An 18,670-nucleotide genomic window follows, 5' to 3' on the forward strand; every position below is an offset into this window, starting at 1 on the left:
CCCGTTAACTGAAACTGTTGGTTCCTCCACGTGCGGCACGTTTTTCCCCGCGTTGCTTTTTGTCAACTTTTCTGTAAGGCCCGTTATAGTGCTCACAATAACATTGCTCTGCCTTTCTAAAGCTTTGTTCAGTGAAGAACTGAATAAAGAAACAGCCTCTTCATTAGATAAACCAAATTCTTCTCCCGGAGTTTCCATGCAATGGTCACTTTCAGCCATAGAGTTTTTGTAGTGTGTAAAATTTACCTGTACGTAGAACTAGCGAGCGTGCTTAGAATGCCGCACAAACACATGTTCGCCTATTTATATGCCTTCACCACGTGACCAATACAAATGATATTCGAACCCGACTACCTATAAAACACCCGCATATAATTATAATTATTCAAATTCCTGGTTCTGTTTTGATACAACAACAATATCTTCTTGTGAGAAGGGAAATGACACCACCACAAGAGATTTTTTAAAATCCCTAGAAGGAAATAATAACTTTGTAAACGAAGTTTTCAATCAAGGATAGTGCGAAAATCGTTATCACCACAATAAATCCGCCTTACAATCCCTTTACATGTGACCATTATGTAGAATCAACATTTTTAAAAATGCATAATTTGGCTTCCAGTATTTAAAGAGATATCAAAGATTTATTACACCCAAATTCACTTCACTTTTTATTCAGTTGAATTTTCAATGTCTACGTTTTGTTAACCCCATTAATGAGAAATGAATGGATACGCCATTGTGTACACACATGTCACGTGCTACCCACATCGAGTCAGTGTTAGCTTGATGACGCGACCTTTAATTATAGAATGTGGATATGCAACCAATCAAATTATAAACTACGTCATGAATCACGGGGTGTGTGTATCATCAGAGTAAAAAACATGGAAGAAGGGATAAGAGGAATGTCTGCTCTAGGTAGGAATGTACTTGAATATATTACACCAGAATCATCAATTATTAATGACAGGTTAATAGATACTGCTATTCAAACAGAAGATGCGGTAGATATGCCTATACTGGATAATGAAAGTAGAACAAATGCTGCCAGTTTTACAGAAAATATAAATAAAGTACAAAATGAATTTAGAACAAATACTGCTATTTTTACAAAAAATGGAGAAGATATAAGCATGCAAGTTAATGAATTTAGAAGAAATACTGTCATTGTTTCAGAAAATAGAGAAGATATAAATATACTAGAAAATGAATGTAGGACAGATACTGCTATTTTTCCAGAAAATAGAGAAAATATAAACATACTAGAAAATGAATATAGGACGAATACTGCTATTTCTACAGAAAATGGAGAAAATATAAACATACTAGAAAATGAATATAGGACAAATACTGCTATTTTTACAGATAATGGAGAAAATATAAATATACTAGAAAATGAATATAGGACAAATACTGCTATTTTTACAGATAATGGAGAAAATATAAATATACTAGAAAATGAATATAGGACAAATACTGCTATTTTTACAGATAATGGAGAAAATATAAATATACTAGAAAATGAATATGGAACAAACGCTGCTATTCTCCCTGAAAATTTACACAATCACCCAATAGCTATACCATTTCGTATAGGAAATGAATTAAACATAACATTATCAGAATCAGTGATTGCTGACAATGGCTTAATCAACATAAGATTGTCACAATCAGTGTTTATCCAAGATGACCACATCAATATTGATGAATGGAAATTGGTGACAATTTACTAATAAACATTAATAACTATTTGTGACTATAATTAATGGTGCTCGTCTTTCAGAAAATGAATTAGATTTAAATAAACCATACTATGATCGTACACAAGATTCTATTCTCATATATAATTAATTAAGCATTATAATACATTTCATAATATTATCGCTTGCGCATGCGCGCTCATCGCTTTATACAGTCAATGAAAATGTTGGGGATTTCTTGATGTGCGATAATTGAAAATCTATGGCATATTAAGATACCCAAATTTGAAAATTTATTGCAAATTGAGATACTCAAATCGCTGTGCATATAGATTTGAATGAATCATACATCAAACCTTATAAATAGTAATTTCTTGAAACATGATCCATGAAAATTAATTGCATATAAAGATACTCAGAGCACTTCCTGTCTTGTGTATAGCTCTGAATAAATGATACATCAAATGTATCAATTTCTTGAAGTTTGAGATCTCAAATCTGATTGCGTATTAAGATACACAAATTACTCACTCTCACGTGAATAATGCTGAATGAATCAGATTTTTAGCCGAGTTGCAACGAACTCGGCTATTGGTTTGGTGATGCGGTCAACGGTCAAAGTCACAGTGACCGAAAATAGAATGAAAATTTCAAAAAAATTTGGTTTCCGGATGAGAACTCAGAAAGTTTAAATCCGAATCAAATGATACTTATAGATGTTGTTATGTACCAGGTAAGGAACACTCCTACTGATTTAGGAAAAAATAGGTCAAAGGTCAAGGTCACAGTGACCGAAAATAGATTTAAAATTCCCAAAAATTTGGTTTCAGGAGGATAACTCGAATTTTTTTTACTTTGAATCAAATGAAACTTGGATATATTGTTGGATACCAGCAAAGCAAGTCCCTATTGATTTTGGAGAAAAAAGGGTCAAAGGTCAAGGTCACATTTACTGAAAATAGATTGAAAACTTCAGACAAATAGGGTTTCTGGATAGTAACTCGAAAAAGTTTAACTCCAAACTCCTTTCAAAAATATATTCACAAGAATTTATTACATTATATCCAACAATTAGTTCTTTACAATTATAAATATGCCACATCATTCCTGACTTTACAATTATCCCATGCAACTCGGCTCATGTACCCCTGGGTGCATATATTGATTTTAAATGTCTAAATTGAGGATTTCTTTAAGCGTGATATCTGAATTCAAATCTTATGTTTAACCTTGGGATATTTTTATCTTGAAACTGATATTGTTATCCTAATCTAAGACTAAATATGCCCTACGTAATTAAACTTCCTTAAAACAATATGTTTCTTTGAACCGTTAATTATTCAATCAACCAATCGGTGTATAATACTTAAATTGAAAAATAAAGTCTTTGTTTCGAAGTGGTTCTATTGTGTACGGTGTAAAATATTCCAGTTCATTCAACCTATGTACATGTTGTCTCTTCATCCATTTCAATGTCTGTTGGGTATCTTTTGAACATGTTTGGGTTTACATAATTTGCATGTAGTGATTTCTAGATAAATATTTCCCGTTCAGCAACATCTCCATGAATATCTTTACAATTCTTCTTTTAGTAGTTGTGATGTATATTGTTTATGTTTTCTTCATCAATAGTTATATATATATATATATATATATATATATATATATATATATATGAACGTATACTAGTATATTTTATTGAACTGTGATTGTAAGAAGAAGAAAAAAATAAAGCTTTTATTGAGTTGAATGGACCAAAAGCTGTGGTTACCTGTACGTGACATCAAGCAGTGGTTACCTGTACGTGACACCAAGCAGTGGTTACCTGTACGTGATATTAAGCTGTGGTTACCTGTACGTGTAGTGGAGGAGATTTTGTGTGGTAGGAAACGACAGGTATGTGATGAAATCATCGCTGAACGTTAAATGATATTTCCGGTAATTAAAGTCAAAACGATCTTCAATGCTACTTTTAAAACATCTCAATTTGATTTATTTTTTTACCTTTTATATATGCACTCTGTTTTCAATATAGGTTCTTTTTATCCAGATTTCATTTTACCTGTTCCTCTTGTTTACATAATGAGAGATAACGTGAAGAACATATTGAATGCAAACAGGAAACAAAGATAGGTAGGATACTCAACTTTCATACTAGATATAGAACGTTTTTACAGAGTGATTATGGATTTAGGAAATATGTAAAAAGATAAACTAAAAATGCATTGCAACGACCAAAATTATGATTCAAAACGTATTATTTGTCTTTCCATAAAAACAAATAAAGATATGCTTGATCTATTCTATACATGTTACTTCAATTTCTGCCAACGTATTTGGCAAATGCAATATACAAAGAAAATTGGAAAATACTATAAGAGTTATTTATTATTCCTATAGCAGACCTTGCCTTATAGGAGCTAAATGGGTTAAACCTTCTCCGATATGTCTGTCTGATTTAGTTACGATGAAGAATTCATAAACCAATTTTAGATATTTTCAATATCATTGACATTAAAAAGGTTAGAGTCTCATCTTGTGACATTTTTTTATAGACTGTATCAGCTTTAAAGTTCCCGAAACTTTCAGAAGTCAAAGGTATATTTGCAGTTTGAAAGCCGTATTTCATCTTTCGATGCAGATAAATGTACATCGACAGTTCGGACAACCAGGTATGACATTGCTGTCTGTGTCATATGAGTATTGAGTCATGACTTTTATATGGTGGAACTGTCTACGCACACTTATGGAAAAGCACACACACACACACACACACATCCATCTCTGCTGTGATCCAGGGTCTGAGTTCGACCTACTCTTCCTTTTGATTCTTTATAGAAATTATGATATTGGTCACAATTCCTTATCTTCGCTTTTTCATTTGTTAACGAAGGAATAGATGCTGTCAATATATGCAACATTTTTGTCCTAAGAAATTCAACATTGATGTATACACCCTGCATTCTTACAAATAAACTTTTACTATTGCATCCGAACTTTTTAATTACAAATACGCTTGGCAGTGCATAGATATAAGAGATCTTTTGCAAACTTTACACGTTCTCGTTGTTTTTTGTCAGGTACAATCCAGCTATACATCTCATTACTAGTGATGTCGATTATCTGAAGTCCAAAATTTAGAGAGAGCCAAACTTTCATTGATGATAGAACTTCATTTCTATTATGGAATCTGTCAAATATTATTCCACACGATGGGCCAAATATGAAACGAAACTTCACACCTTGTCAAAATGAAGAAAAAGGTATGAGGAATATAAAAATCTCGTATTAGACACATCAGAACAAAAGTAAATATCATACATCCTTCTGTGTTTAGTAAACCAGAAGTGATGAAAATGTGTATACAAGGAATATGTACATGTATGTGTTCCAGCTGACAAAGCTTGTAACAACATTGTCTATATTTGTAAGACTTATCATTGCATCTCACACGTGTATGGCTGAAATTCCACATTTGGTAATATAACATATACTCCAAGATCCCTTTCTAAAGACAAAATAATGATTCACACACTGAGTATCCCAGAGTTACCTTTCCTATACTGGATTCCAAAATTTAAGAAAACCGAGATACATTGCATAATCCAATGCATGTATGTGTGTATCTGTACTCCTCCCAAAAATATAAACTGTTTTAAAGGAGAAACTTCAAACATATTTTGCCACAACATACCTCTGCTAGAAGTCGTGTAAATCAAATGTAGATTCTTCAAACTTCCAAACAACTTTTAGAAAAATTGCAATTACAACACTTTTACCACCTCTATAGCATCACATCTTTTACGACTATTGCTCATGAAATAATTAAAGATCATACGTTTTGACTTCATGAACAACTGTTTTTGCAATGAAAATGGAACTCAGAGAAATATCAAATAACTTTGTTACCACTCTGACTCTACGCACAAATACCAGTGTTCCTCATATATAAAATTTATTTTGTCTTTGGTGATCGGGTCTTCCAACAGATTGTTTGGATTCCAAGTGCCACAAATTCCGTTTGATTATCAGTTGGTATATATTGTCTTTTTTGAAGAACAATTTAATCAAAAGCTTCTACATCAGATAAAATATGAAACTTTGAAGCAAATGTGGGGTACTCTGTGTCTTTTATTTCAAGGTCACGAGGATATATCGAATTGACATCTGAATGAAAATGATTATTGTTAATAAATCAAACGCCGTCGCTATATTTAAATGTTGACTTGAAGGCCACAACATGTAAATCTTTTGAATAAACTCTGCTTCGTACAAATATAAACACAGGTCAACTAATAAAGGAGCACAATTTGTGCCTATGGGTATTAGAACAAAATGTTGGAAGACGTTATCACCTAAGAGTATGAATTTATTGTCAACAAGAACTGCAATATATCTTTTTTTATTTCAATACGTGTGCGTAGAATCAGAGTGATGTTTAGCAAAGTATTTTTTGGATGACAGATGACTAAATATGAATATTTCCTTTTTCCATTTTTGTTGAGTAAGCAAATGTCTATAAAGTCTAATATGTCATCAAGACAGGAATGTGTTGAAAAAGGTAGCTTTTACTGCAATATACACAATTGTTTTAAGCATTCATTTTTTCTTCAAAATACCTTTGACTAACATAACAGCCGCTGGCTGAATCCTATTAAATTAATTTTTTCGTGAATTTCTTATCTTTCAGATATGGATAGGACTGCAGCAGATTACGTTTTAACAATACACATGAGCCATCCAAAACAATTGTATCATTCATTCAACATAACATGCTTTTGTTACATCTTTGGTAAATCCCTTTATTCACTTTAAATGCATATTAAACTGTTTGTTGTGCTGTGATATGTGTAGAAGGTAAGATTTCATGGAGATTTTTTAATTTGGAAGGGAAAAGAGCTATAAAAAATCCAACAAAATTCTGAAAAAAAAGCCCAACAGATGAAAAAGGCTAATTCTGTTCTCTTTGATGAAATATTCTATTTTGGGGGGCATCAAGAATTGTTATCATTTTGCCAATTACATCTCTATATTATATACGTGTAGGCATATGTATGTGTTATATGTAGGTTGTCTTGAATATTTGAGATTGCTGATTAGTACATGTATTTCGTAAGTGTAAATTTTGTGACAAAGTATTTTCTTTTGTTACCTTTTGAACTTTCCAATTATATATAAATTATATATATATATATATATATATATATATATATATATATATATATATATATAATTCCCGAAAATTTTGACAATCTGGTTGTTGGAGGTTTAGTGTTTATATATATATAATTATATGTGTGTGTGTGTGTGTGTGTGTGTGTGTGTGTGTGTGTGTGTGTTTATATATATATATCAAGGTCAAATTTCTTAGCCTGACGACTGGTACCAAATAAATATTACCACCAGCTATTATACTATTGTTAGAGTGTTCCTTTAAACGAATTATTCGATTTTTCACACTTTGTATCATACTGTATCTTAATGTTATAATTTCATCATTTGCCTTTGAATAGTCGATTTCGGTTTCAATATATTTGCATGTTTTGTTTTAATTTAGAGGGTTTTGAAATGATTATTAGTATATAAGAATTTAGTCTAATTTATATTGTATATTTCGTTACGTAATTCATTTTGTTTTCTCCTGTTTTCATAAATTCAATATTGATGTAAAAATGCTGTAAATAGAAATATGCAACATAAATAAAAGAAAGGCTTCATCACAAGTTGTTTATATATATGTGACCATTATTTTCTAATTCCACTGTTTTCTACACGATTTCGGAGACTAACATGCCACTGATTGTTGCCGAGGTTGGAGTTCATACAACCCTGACTTCTACATTATACTCCGGGACAACAATCTATATATTAGCCTCCGGACAGCTGTTTTTGCAATATCCCGCACACCGAAAACTATGTAGCAGCCAAGCTCTCACTTCCATATTAATTTAATCAAAAGCTTTATCTCCGGAAATAATCGATTTCCTGCAGTAAATTTGAGATTTGCAAATCCTTTGACTTTATCAAGTCAGAATAGTCCACTGAGCACTCCGCTGCAAAAGGCTATCATTATGGTCTACTGAGCACTCCAAAACATGTACATGAAAGGTGAATAAAACGAACAGTGATCAATGTCACAACTTCTGTAAGCAATACAAAATAGAGTTTGACAAACAAGGACCCCTGGACACACCAGAGGTGGGATCAGATGCCTAAGAGGAGTAAGAATCCCCTGTCGACCAGTCACACCCACCACGAGCTCTATATCGTGATCAGGTAAATGGAGTAATCAGTAGTAAAATTGAATACACATTTGGGTTAAGGTGTAAGGTTAAGGTAGTGATTGCGAGGCATCACGTGGTTATTCATGAAGTATCTAGAAAGAGACTATTTTCGTTTCCGATTCCGGAATACGTCAAACGCTTAAGCATCAGTAATAATTACATACGATGGAAACAAAGACTTGTAAGCTATAATCAGACACAGGATAAAATGAAGATATGTTAGAAATATACAAATAAAATACAATACAAATGAAAAATCCCTTATGTTTTAATTATCTTTTAAATAATAGTCATTAGGCCCTAAGTCTCCATAATACATATACCCCCACCCCCTAGTAATTTTCAGTCTAACAGCACGTAAATTTAATTCACAAACCACCAAGCCTATTAAAATCATAATATATAATGCTATGAATTTCATAACATGTATGTGTTAGTGCACATAAATCTAAAATGCTACTATGTAACGTGGATGTTAAGAGAAATCAAAAAGTGTGTATTCTGAAAAGCAGCACTTGCTGTTAATATCCTTTTCTCAATTAGTTCAGTTATTTATCATAATATAAAAAATAAAGTTTTGTTGTTGTTTGATAATCGCTTCGTTTGAAAGGAGAAAAAATAATAAAGACGTTGCAGGAATCGACGTCACAATGCACAGTGTATATCGGATGGGTTATATTTCCCGCGTGTTTAACATACACTTCCAGAGCATGAATGTAAAACTTATACGGTACCAATTTTGATGCACCAGATGCGCATTTCGACAAATAATGTCTCTTCAGTGATGCTCAACCGAAATGTTTGAAATCCGAAATAACTATAAAGTTTTAGAGCTAAATATAGCCAAAAAATATACAAGTAACAGAAAATAATAATAACATACCCAAAGCAACAGTACTATCAATCTATGTGGAATAAATTCAATAATAAACATCAAAACATTTTATAGTTTTGATATGAGTTAAAATAAATACATGCAAGATGCATATTTATTATAATTATCACCTGCATCATTTATGTAAGGAGGGGAAGGGGGTAACTATAGTGATCATAGCGCCATAGTAAACCAAAAAACCAATATTGATACTTTCAGGAAAAATTCCTACTAGCACATGTTAAAACATATTCAAAGATTAAAAAAAATTCATTGGTCATTTATTTCTCAAAGAATGAAAATATGTCTGCTTTGGTGAATAATTGCGTTCTAAAAATTGCGAAATTGCTCATAAGCAGCCCTGCTTCTACTTAAAATGAAAATAAATTGACATATTATTACAAATGATATATCATTTAAGGCTTTAACTTCAATTTGATATATAATTTGTATCACTTACCCCTTTTGTATCATTTTTAAACACCATCTGCAATACCTGTACCATTTATTACGGAAAGTCGACAAGAGGGCTTATTATGACAACCGTAGCGTCACAATTTCCTTGAAAACCATATATGATACTTTCATAATGAATTACAGATATTGTCGACTATAAAATATGTAAAAATCAAAAAAATTCATAGATTCATTAATTTTCAATGACCCATGCAATCACTACCTTAAAACAAATATCACAAAATGTACCTCAATGCACTTCACATTATATGACGTCGCAATATAAAAGTACGTCAAGATGTACAGGTCTATAGTTGTATCGCGGGGAAAATGTCATAATATCTTCTATCTATTTACTACCATTATCCAGTGTTCAAGCTGTATATGTGTAAATCTTTTTGTCATTTTTTTTTTTTTTTTTTTTTGATAATTAATAAGTTTCAGGTTTTCATATATAGCATGCACTAATGTAATCTTTATATTACATAATGACCTTGAAAACCGCCGCGGTGGCCGAGAGGTTAGAGCGTTCGAATCGCATGCGGAAGACCTGGGTTCGAACCCATGCCGCGACAGACCTAAGTCGTTAAATCAGGTAGTGACAGTTCCATCGCCAAACGCTCGACATCAGGTGTGAATGTCACGGGTCCTCGGAGATGACCTTAAAAACGGATGACCCGTGTCACAGTAGGTGTGGCACGCTTAAGAACACTCACTGCTCAATGGCCGTAAGCGCAAAGCATAGGCCAAAATTTGAAGCCCTTCACCGGTCTTGGTGACGTCTTCATATAAGTGAAAAATTCTCGAAAGAGACGTTAAGCAAGATACAATCAATCAGTCAATCTGCATGGTCATTAAGAACAAAAACAAAACAACAACCGTGTGTACATGTTGAATGGACACAGGTGAAAGATGACGATATTTTTTCGCTCAAGGCATATTCGTAAAGGTAGCTAGTTGCAGATTTAGGAATTTGATACGGACGGTAGGATTTTTTGCCTCATTTAGATAAGATTTTGCAGTGAATGGGGAGAATGCCCAACATTCAAGTCGAGATTATGGAAATTGCTCTATTGTTATTATTATTATTATTATATTCATTTATAAAGCGCAAGATTATCTATAGTTTCTATGCGCTGTGCAATGTTTGTGCTAATAATCATTGATAATATACTAATAAAAGACCTGCAAGAGCTATAAAGAAAATGATAAAACAATAGAAAGAATTAAAATAAAACATGGTAGTAAAATGACGAAGTGGTTGACTTTGAGTTGACAAGATACAATTGGCATACAGGTATTCGTATGCTGGATCAAAATTCAGTTTGCAAGAGTTTGCACATGGAATCCTTGATATTACACTGAATTTTACATTCACAGGGCATATTCACGCTTGAACTGCCTTAATTTATAAACTCATCATACGCAGAACAAGCTCTTGATTATCGAATCAGTTAAGAGACATAAATATCATATGCAGATGATAATGGAATATTGCTACATAAATATGAGCTAAATCTTGATCAAATCAAGCAGAAATGGATTCATTATGACCCTCTTGAAAAGTTAATGGTCTATCTTCTATTTAGATCAGTCGAATATCCATTTAACAGCAAAAGGCGTGCGTGCTTGTATATGGTCGTTATACATTAAATACCTCAACTGAAATCTTATCTATATGCCCCCGTTTTTTGTTGTATTGATTTTTAGAAAACCAGAGAGTTTAAATGTTTGACTGACACAAATTATAGTTACCTCTGATATTGGGTAGATTCAATCTTAAAAGTAATATACATTTCAGTATCTGGACCATTATTTACACCCGAAAGTCTCACTAAATGCAGGAATATTTATTCGTTTTCAGCATTTTAAAAATTTTTTCGTCCTCTTGGGATTTGTGAAATGGCATATGATTACACATAACACATACATTTGAACTTGTATTTGATCAAACCCTTGTCTAGTTATTATAAGGGGAATGCTCACTGCTATATGTTAATTTTTCATGTATTGCTGAGAGAGAAAAAATGCATGAATAACAGTCACGTTTAGAGCAATGCGTTAAAGTCTCCAGAGACGGAGATTGTCTTATCAGGACCAGTAGTACACCAAATGTTTTCTTTCAAGACTTACGAATGTTTAACTTTCACTTTCAGTTTCAAAGAAATTATTATGGGCCGGTGTAGAGGCAAATTTTGACTCTCATAGAATAATGACCCCTTTTGCCCGTAGATAAAATGTCTTTTTCAAAAAATCAGTCCATTTCACGTTTAGAAAAATGACCCCCGTAGAATAATGACCCCCTTGTAAATTTTATTAAGGATTATTTCTCTGGTAATGCCTAAGGGAGGCAGTCCAACATTGTCATATTATAAGTAAATCTATCATTCATATGAAACGTAACCAGATTAAAACATATTAGGAATTGTAATTTTGTTACAAAAATAAGAATTTACTTGTTTTAACAAAATAGTGACTCGAACCAAATAAGTGTCTAGTCACAACGAGTTATATTCGTTATTACGAGTAAATACATGCATAGTTATATCGAGATACATGCAATCGTCTTGCTATAAAGGGAATATGGGTTCAGGCGTGGAAGGGGGCTCTATAGTTACATTTGTAAACATGCATTAGTTTATTCTACACTAAGGACCATAACATGCAAACAGAGTGCGTAATTGATTTGATATACACAGAGTAGCTACTACCATAATACGGGACTTTCGAGATACGGATCCACTCTGACTTTTATCGCGCGTTGAACGTAATTGTAGGGCATGTCACTTCCGGATTACAATAACAACTAAGTAAACAAACATGGAATACTTTAACTGCTATCAAATTACTGTATAAAAATGCTATTTTTGAAAGAAAGGAATCACTACAACCATTTTATAGGAAAATACAATTGATTAAATTATGCGAGTCGGCGCGGGAAATAAATCTAGGGAATATCTTGAGGATATCGGTAAAACTTCACGCCTTGCATCCAATGGTACACGTCTAAATGCGCCCTTTCCCTTCCATCTAATTTACACCCAGGTACTAAGCACCAATAATGACTTGGATCGTCATCGTGGGACTGCGCATAGCTCTTTACGGACCGTCTGTTAGCAAAACACCATATGTATCGATGTCAACTTTGCCCTACAATTGGTTATTATCACGTGACCGTGGTGTATAAACGTCAAATATAATCGGTCGTTCCGGCATATCCGGAAAGTTCCGTATTGTGAAATCCTTGTCCCCATGTGTTATTAAGGTTAGAGTGTTATGCTAACCCATTCAGAATTGCATATACATGTAGTCAATGCAGCTATAAATATTTTACAAGGAATATGGAGTATGATATCAAATGTCAGACTTTGCTTAAGAATGCAGACAAATACTCGTCAAGACTTTGCTTAAGAATGCAGACAAATACTCGTCAAGAACATTTCTCATCAGACTTGAATTGTTAATGTTGTTATGAATATACATGCATAGCATAGAGCTACATGTAGCATGTTTTGGATTTTCTCCGAGACTATTCTTAGCGGATTATACATATGGAAGATCTACTGATCCTATCTCATTCACACTTGCTTGGCTGATGTGGTTGTGGATATATGGCACATCTTATGATACCATTATGGCATGAAATTATGTAATGTTATTTGTAATAAATATATAATATACAGAATAGTAGGTTATCATATGATTTTGTATCGTACAATATCGTATCATATCACATTGTAAACATATATTCTGATGTTATATTGATACATATACTGCTATTCCATTTAATCATATTATGATATTGAATCATATGCTGTGATATAGTACTATGATATGAATCGAAAAGCAAAATGTCTATCATATAAGAAATGAAAAATGAAGTGCAATTGCTCTGATGGTATATTCTACGATGCACTTAACACGCATGATACATGTAGGGAATTTGTCTGCAGAGCAATCACACTTGAAGAAATCCGTCTATATATTTGTTTTATAATTTAAGTATATAGTTTTGTAACTTCCTCAAAGGCCTCTATCACGTTCCACCTTATATGTGTCTATCAGCAAGGGGGGTGAGGGGGGGGGGGTGGGGTGGGGGGAGGACTTTACACTTCCCTTGTCACTTTTTGAAGAATTCAAGATTCATGGCCTCTGGAGGGTCTTCCGACTGTAATGACTCAAAATTGTTTTATTTGTGGGTACTACCTAACAATCCCAATCTGATAAAAATGAGATCCTCCATCTGCTCCTTTGTTTTTATGTTGTAGAGACAATATGAAAACAAAGGAGCGGATCGGGGATCTTATTGTAATCAGATTGTAAAAATGCCTTACTTAAAGGGGGGGGGGGGGCACAACCATACTTCTTCCCCCTTTGAAAAGTGTGGGGGCATGTGCCCCGGCTGTACATTCCCCATCTCCCCTGTACTGTGTACGACATACTGCACTTTTGAACATTGCAATGGGGGGGGGGGGGGGATCCCCTTCTAATATAAATGAGATACCGGTATAACTATTTTCACCGTGAGAACATTTTTCTTGTAACTAACAATTTTATGATGGTTTAAAACGTAACTCGGTCAAAACAATGTAATACGGAGAGAATAGATTATGTACATGCAAGAAATAATGCTTTGAGTGCTCAGAATTGAGTATTTTTTTAACCGTGGTATATTCTCATTTGATCAAATTATGTTAATTTTGTGTTAAAAAAGTGAGGGGGCACAAATCCACTTGTGCCACCTCCCATCTTTCAAAAGTGAGGGGGCACGTGCCCCCGTCCCCTAGTCCTACACCCCTGATAGGCATAAATTAGCCAGTGAAATGCTATAGTCTACCCAAAGTTATCGTTCGCATACTCACTAATACCTCTATCAACACTTACTCATTTTTCAAAATTCTTGAAAAACGATAATGATGCGTAAATGAAATAAGCTATTGACTTCAGTTGCAAAAAATGTGTGTTAATTCATCAGTTTTAAGAAGATTTCACGCCTCTCTGTGACACAAGAAGTATTGTATTTAGACGCAGCTCTTTTTTATGTGTGTGTTTGATTACACAAGATCTATGCATGTAAATAGATAGCATAAATACATTTGTAGATTCAAAGGGAGGTGTGGAGGTTTTATAGGTTGTACCTCTGCCTATCGTTATAAATGTTGCTTATATTAATGAGGTAAAACTACCACATTTTGAGAATGGAACTCCCCTTTTGAAAACTAAAATTTATGGTAGAACCCCTTTTTGAAAATTCCCTGGATCCGTCCCTGAAATATGCAGGTTTTTTCCATTTGTAATTGGTCATGGAACCTACAGTGGGTTTTCCTCAAATTTAATGAACTAGTTCTTACTTATATTTCATTAACCGTGAAAGAAAAATTACACATGGAATAAATTTGATAAGAGGAGCAGCAGGAACGATAACTCTGGGTAAATAATGAGCTGAAAACCCGTATCAACTCCTTTAAAAGAAATCAATCTGCTAAGAAAGGGAGGGGGTCATTTTTCTATGGGGGTCATTATTTTTCAGGTATGACACGCAAAATAATGACCCCTGGGTCTTCTTTCTACAAAATTATCCAATTTTTCTACGACTAGGGGGTCATTTTTCTATGGGAGTCAAAATTTGCCTCTACACCGGCACGAGCCGACCCATTATATGCAATAAGAATTGAGAAGTCGCATGCGTTTCTGCGGGACAGGTGTCTCTTACCGTTGAAGTGTTCTAATAAAGTATGACGGCTTTTATTTTATTCATTTTGTTTTTGACAAAGATTTATATGTAAAGAATTCTATGTTTTGATGTATTATACCCGAGACATTATATGCTGTGTGAGCGTGTGTGTATTTCATTATTATTATTATTTTAATACAGCCTGAAACTGATGTTTATTCTTATCTAGCATATTTATGGTATCTTGAGTTTTCATGTTTTATATGTACAATCAGGATAGGTACAGGTTTTAATGTTTTATTTATTTTCTATGTATTATGTGTATATCATTCTGTTGTAAGGTATATATCCTTTGAGCGTACATAGTGTATGAAAAGGGTGCTATATAAATATGGTATTATTATTATTATTTATTATTATATCTTATATATATATTTGATGACCGTGCTATGATATGTAAAATTTTAAATGTCAAGGAAATGAATAAGACACATGTAGCGATGCATTCTATAGATAGAAGACAGGAAAATCAAAGCAACGTCACGTCCTGCACGAGAAACTCATGGCCTGCTCACAGAGGCAAACTGGATCATTACTTTATCGAGTATCATAAAGATTTGTTAAGAAATTAACCTTATAACTGAAAAAGTTGACCTCGTATATCGATAGAAGAAGAGTTTAGAAATGTGTGTTTAGTGTATTGTGCAAGTCTGCGTGAAAGTGGATTTTTTTTACTAATAGGCCTATTAATAGACCATGTCATTATTTGCCATGGGAAAATTGATATACTAGTTAGCCTAATTGGAAATTTTAAGTAGAAAACAAACTAAAATAGGTAAAGTATAAAAGAGAACGATTTCACACTGGAATTAACAAGTAAACTTGTACCTTACCCCCCCCCCCCCCCCCATGCTTTGTGAAATCGGTGGTAGACTAAGTGAACATCTTTTCTCTTTTTACGGATAACAGGCCTATAAGTAAAGTAAACCAAATCATTATATTGTCATGGGAAAATATATGTACTGGTCAGCCTGATCGGATATTTTCAAAATTAGACTTGTACTTTAACCAATTTAATCATGACCCCCCCCCCCCCCCCCCCGCTCCCCATGTTTTGTGAAATCAATGGTAGGCTAAGTGAACTTCTTTTACATATATCCTTGGGCAATATATTTTAGCACAGTCCTAAGCTTGACATAAAATAGAAAAGCTAACGGTGACAAACTCTTTATCATGCTGAGTTTTATTAGGTTGTAAAATATCTATCTATCTATATATATATACATATATATATATATATATATATATATATATATATATATATATATATATATATATATATTAATCACTTTGTTAAACGCCACTCTGATTCCACGCACAAGTACACTGAAGTTGAAATAAAAATATGCTGGAGTTCCTCATTGACAATGTGTTCATGGTCTTTGGTGATCAGGTCTTCCAACAGTCTGTTGGAATTCCCATGGACACGAATTGTGCTCCTTTGTTAGCTGACCTGTTTCTATATTCATATGAAGCATAGTTTATTACAAACTTGTACGTGAGAAGAATAAATCTCTTGCTCTGGCCTTCAATTCAACATTTAGATATATCGACAATGTATTATCTATTAACAATAATAATTTTCATACATATATCGATTCAATATATCCTAGTGAACTCGAAATAAAAGACACCACAGAATCGTACACTTTTGCTTCATACTTCGATGTTTTATTGAAAGTAGATAATAACAGCAAACTAACAACTCAACTGTATGACAAACGGGATGATTTCAACTTCTCCATTGTTAACTTCCCATATTTATGTAGCAATATTCCATTATCACCTGCATATGGTGTTTATGTCTCTCAACTGATTCAATAAGCAAGAGCTTGTTCTGCGTATGGTTAGTTTTTAAATCGAAGCAGGCTACTGACAAACAAGTTAATGGTGCAGGGGTTCCAACAGTCTCGTTGAAAATTGGCATTTCGCAAATTCTATGGTCGTTATAACGATTTAGTTTGCCAATATAGGGGATGCTTACCCCTCCTAGGCACCTGAACCCACCTCTGGTTTATCCAGGGGTCCGTGTATGCCCAACTCTGTTTTGTATTGCCTATGGAAGTTATGAGATTGATCACTGTTTGTTATCTTCGCCTTTCATGATGAAAACGATATTTTGTGGAGAATTCTTTTTGAAATGCACAATTTGTCAAATTGTAGGTTTGGGGAAAAGGAGGGTTACAGTCGTATTTGGGTTTATTTTTGGCCAAGTTGTAATAAAATGAATTCTGTAAAATTTAGAAGCACCCTGTTAAAAACAACAAAAGCACGATGAAATCATGTGATTGTGTAAATACAATCAGGCACGTTGCATCTTTTTAAAAGGGAGGCTGCCCCAGCCGGAGAAGAAGTTGGTTTCACAATTGTCTGTAAATTTTTATCTAGCAAAATTTGAAAAGAACTCAAAACACTAAATCCTAAATGTTTGGAGTAAGGGGACAAGAGTTGATCCTTTATTTCAATTCCTCCGTTAATTTAATTACATTTAATTGCACTAATCTACTTCATTTTAAAAAAAAATTGGGAACCAGCCTATAGATCGAACGTTAAAAATGACCAACTTTGCCTGTAATAATGTAATGATTCCGGATATTTGAGGTACGACCATGCGGAGTTCTCAATTAGTCACTTTCCATCACGTGATCTAATTTGTGTATAAATACCGAGACTCCGCAGTCGTCTGGGTCATTTGTTGCTAGCGTTCAGCAGAGGAAAGAAGAAGAAAACAGTGTAAGTTTGTAAATTAAATAAAGTATAATTCCTCGCCTGTTCTTACAGTTAGAGAGTGAATTTGGAAGGCCATCAGAAGTCTGGCCTGCCACGAAGAGGTTGACCTCCAGTAAAGAGGCTAGCCATAGTTTGTTTTCTTCGGTGTCGTCCGCATTGGCTGAACAGACCGTCGTCCAGGCCGCTATACTCATTGTCCGTCCTGAATAAGGCATCCTACAGTGAGTGTAGTGGTTGAAGGGCTACCACATATACTGTCCGTCCTGAATAAGGCGTCCTACAGTATATGGGGTAATCCGAGGGCGACTGGGCTCTAGATCTACATTTTGTTAGTTAGCACTACCAGTTTATCGTTGCTTGCCTCTGATTGATATAGTGATTCTCTGTTTGATTATAATTTACCTAGATAAGGTTAGGACATATTTGTATATTTTGGCAGTCCACTAAAATCATACCAATTAGTTTAAATTAGTTATTGTTGAATACCCCAAACCCTGGAATTGACCAGGTACGATCCCAGAAGTTAATGTAAATACGTTACAATAATAACGGAAAAAGAACGATGTCGAAAAATTTATGAGGCTAGCCCGCCCCCCCCCCTCCCCTCCAATACTACGTAACTGCAATGTTAGTCGAGCTGTGCAATGTACCAAAGTTGATATACATAAAAATTTATTTTCAAAATATTGAATCACACGTGAAAAAACAAAAACCAACCCAGATTTCAACAGAAAGATTACATTAGATGCGTCCAGGGGTCCGTGTTTGCCCAACTATCTATTTTGTATTACTTGTAGGAGTTATGAGATTGATCACTGTTCCTTATCTTCACCTTTCATGCGGATTCGATATGCATGTACATGTAATTAACATTGTCCAGTGTGAAATG

At 33.8% G+C, this 18,670-nt stretch overlaps 1 protein-coding gene across 4 annotated transcripts; it reads left to right on the top strand.

Annotated features, from left to right (window-relative positions):
• The first annotated feature begins 387 nt into the window (after positions 1-387).
• On the top strand, positions 388-7,426 carry LOC125674013 (uncharacterized). 4 transcript variants are annotated; one of them, XR_008801476.1, is made up of 6 exons: positions 854-921; positions 3,438-3,599; positions 3,754-3,836; positions 4,259-4,375; positions 4,784-4,966; positions 6,394-7,426. XR_008801476.1 is itself a non-coding variant. In XM_056159541.1 (5 exons), the coding sequence occupies exon 1, from the start codon at positions 813-815 to the stop codon at positions 1,734-1,736; it is 924 nt and encodes a 307-aa protein (XP_056015516.1). In that variant the 5' UTR covers positions 388-812; the 3' UTR covers positions 1,737-3,599; positions 3,739-3,836; positions 4,259-4,375; positions 4,784-4,966; positions 6,394-7,426. The 4 variants fall into 4 exon arrangements, 2 of the variants coding, with proteins under 2 accessions (XP_056015516.1, XP_056015515.1); XR_008801475.1 differs by having other exon boundaries at positions 875-921; positions 3,420-3,599; XM_056159541.1 differs by having other exon boundaries at positions 388-3,599; positions 3,739-3,836.
• The last annotated feature ends 11,244 nt before the right edge of the window (positions 7,427-18,670 follow it).

Source organism: Ostrea edulis, chromosome 3, assembly GCF_947568905.1.
Source record: "Ostrea edulis chromosome 3, xbOstEdul1.1, whole genome shotgun sequence".
Classification (NCBI taxonomy): Eukaryota; Metazoa; Mollusca; class Bivalvia; order Ostreida; family Ostreidae; genus Ostrea; species Ostrea edulis.

Coding starts and splice junctions, on each gene's coding strand:
- LOC125674013 (XM_056159541.1), top strand. CDS start 813: ATGTGGATATGCAACCAATCAAATTATAAACTACGTCATGAATCACGG.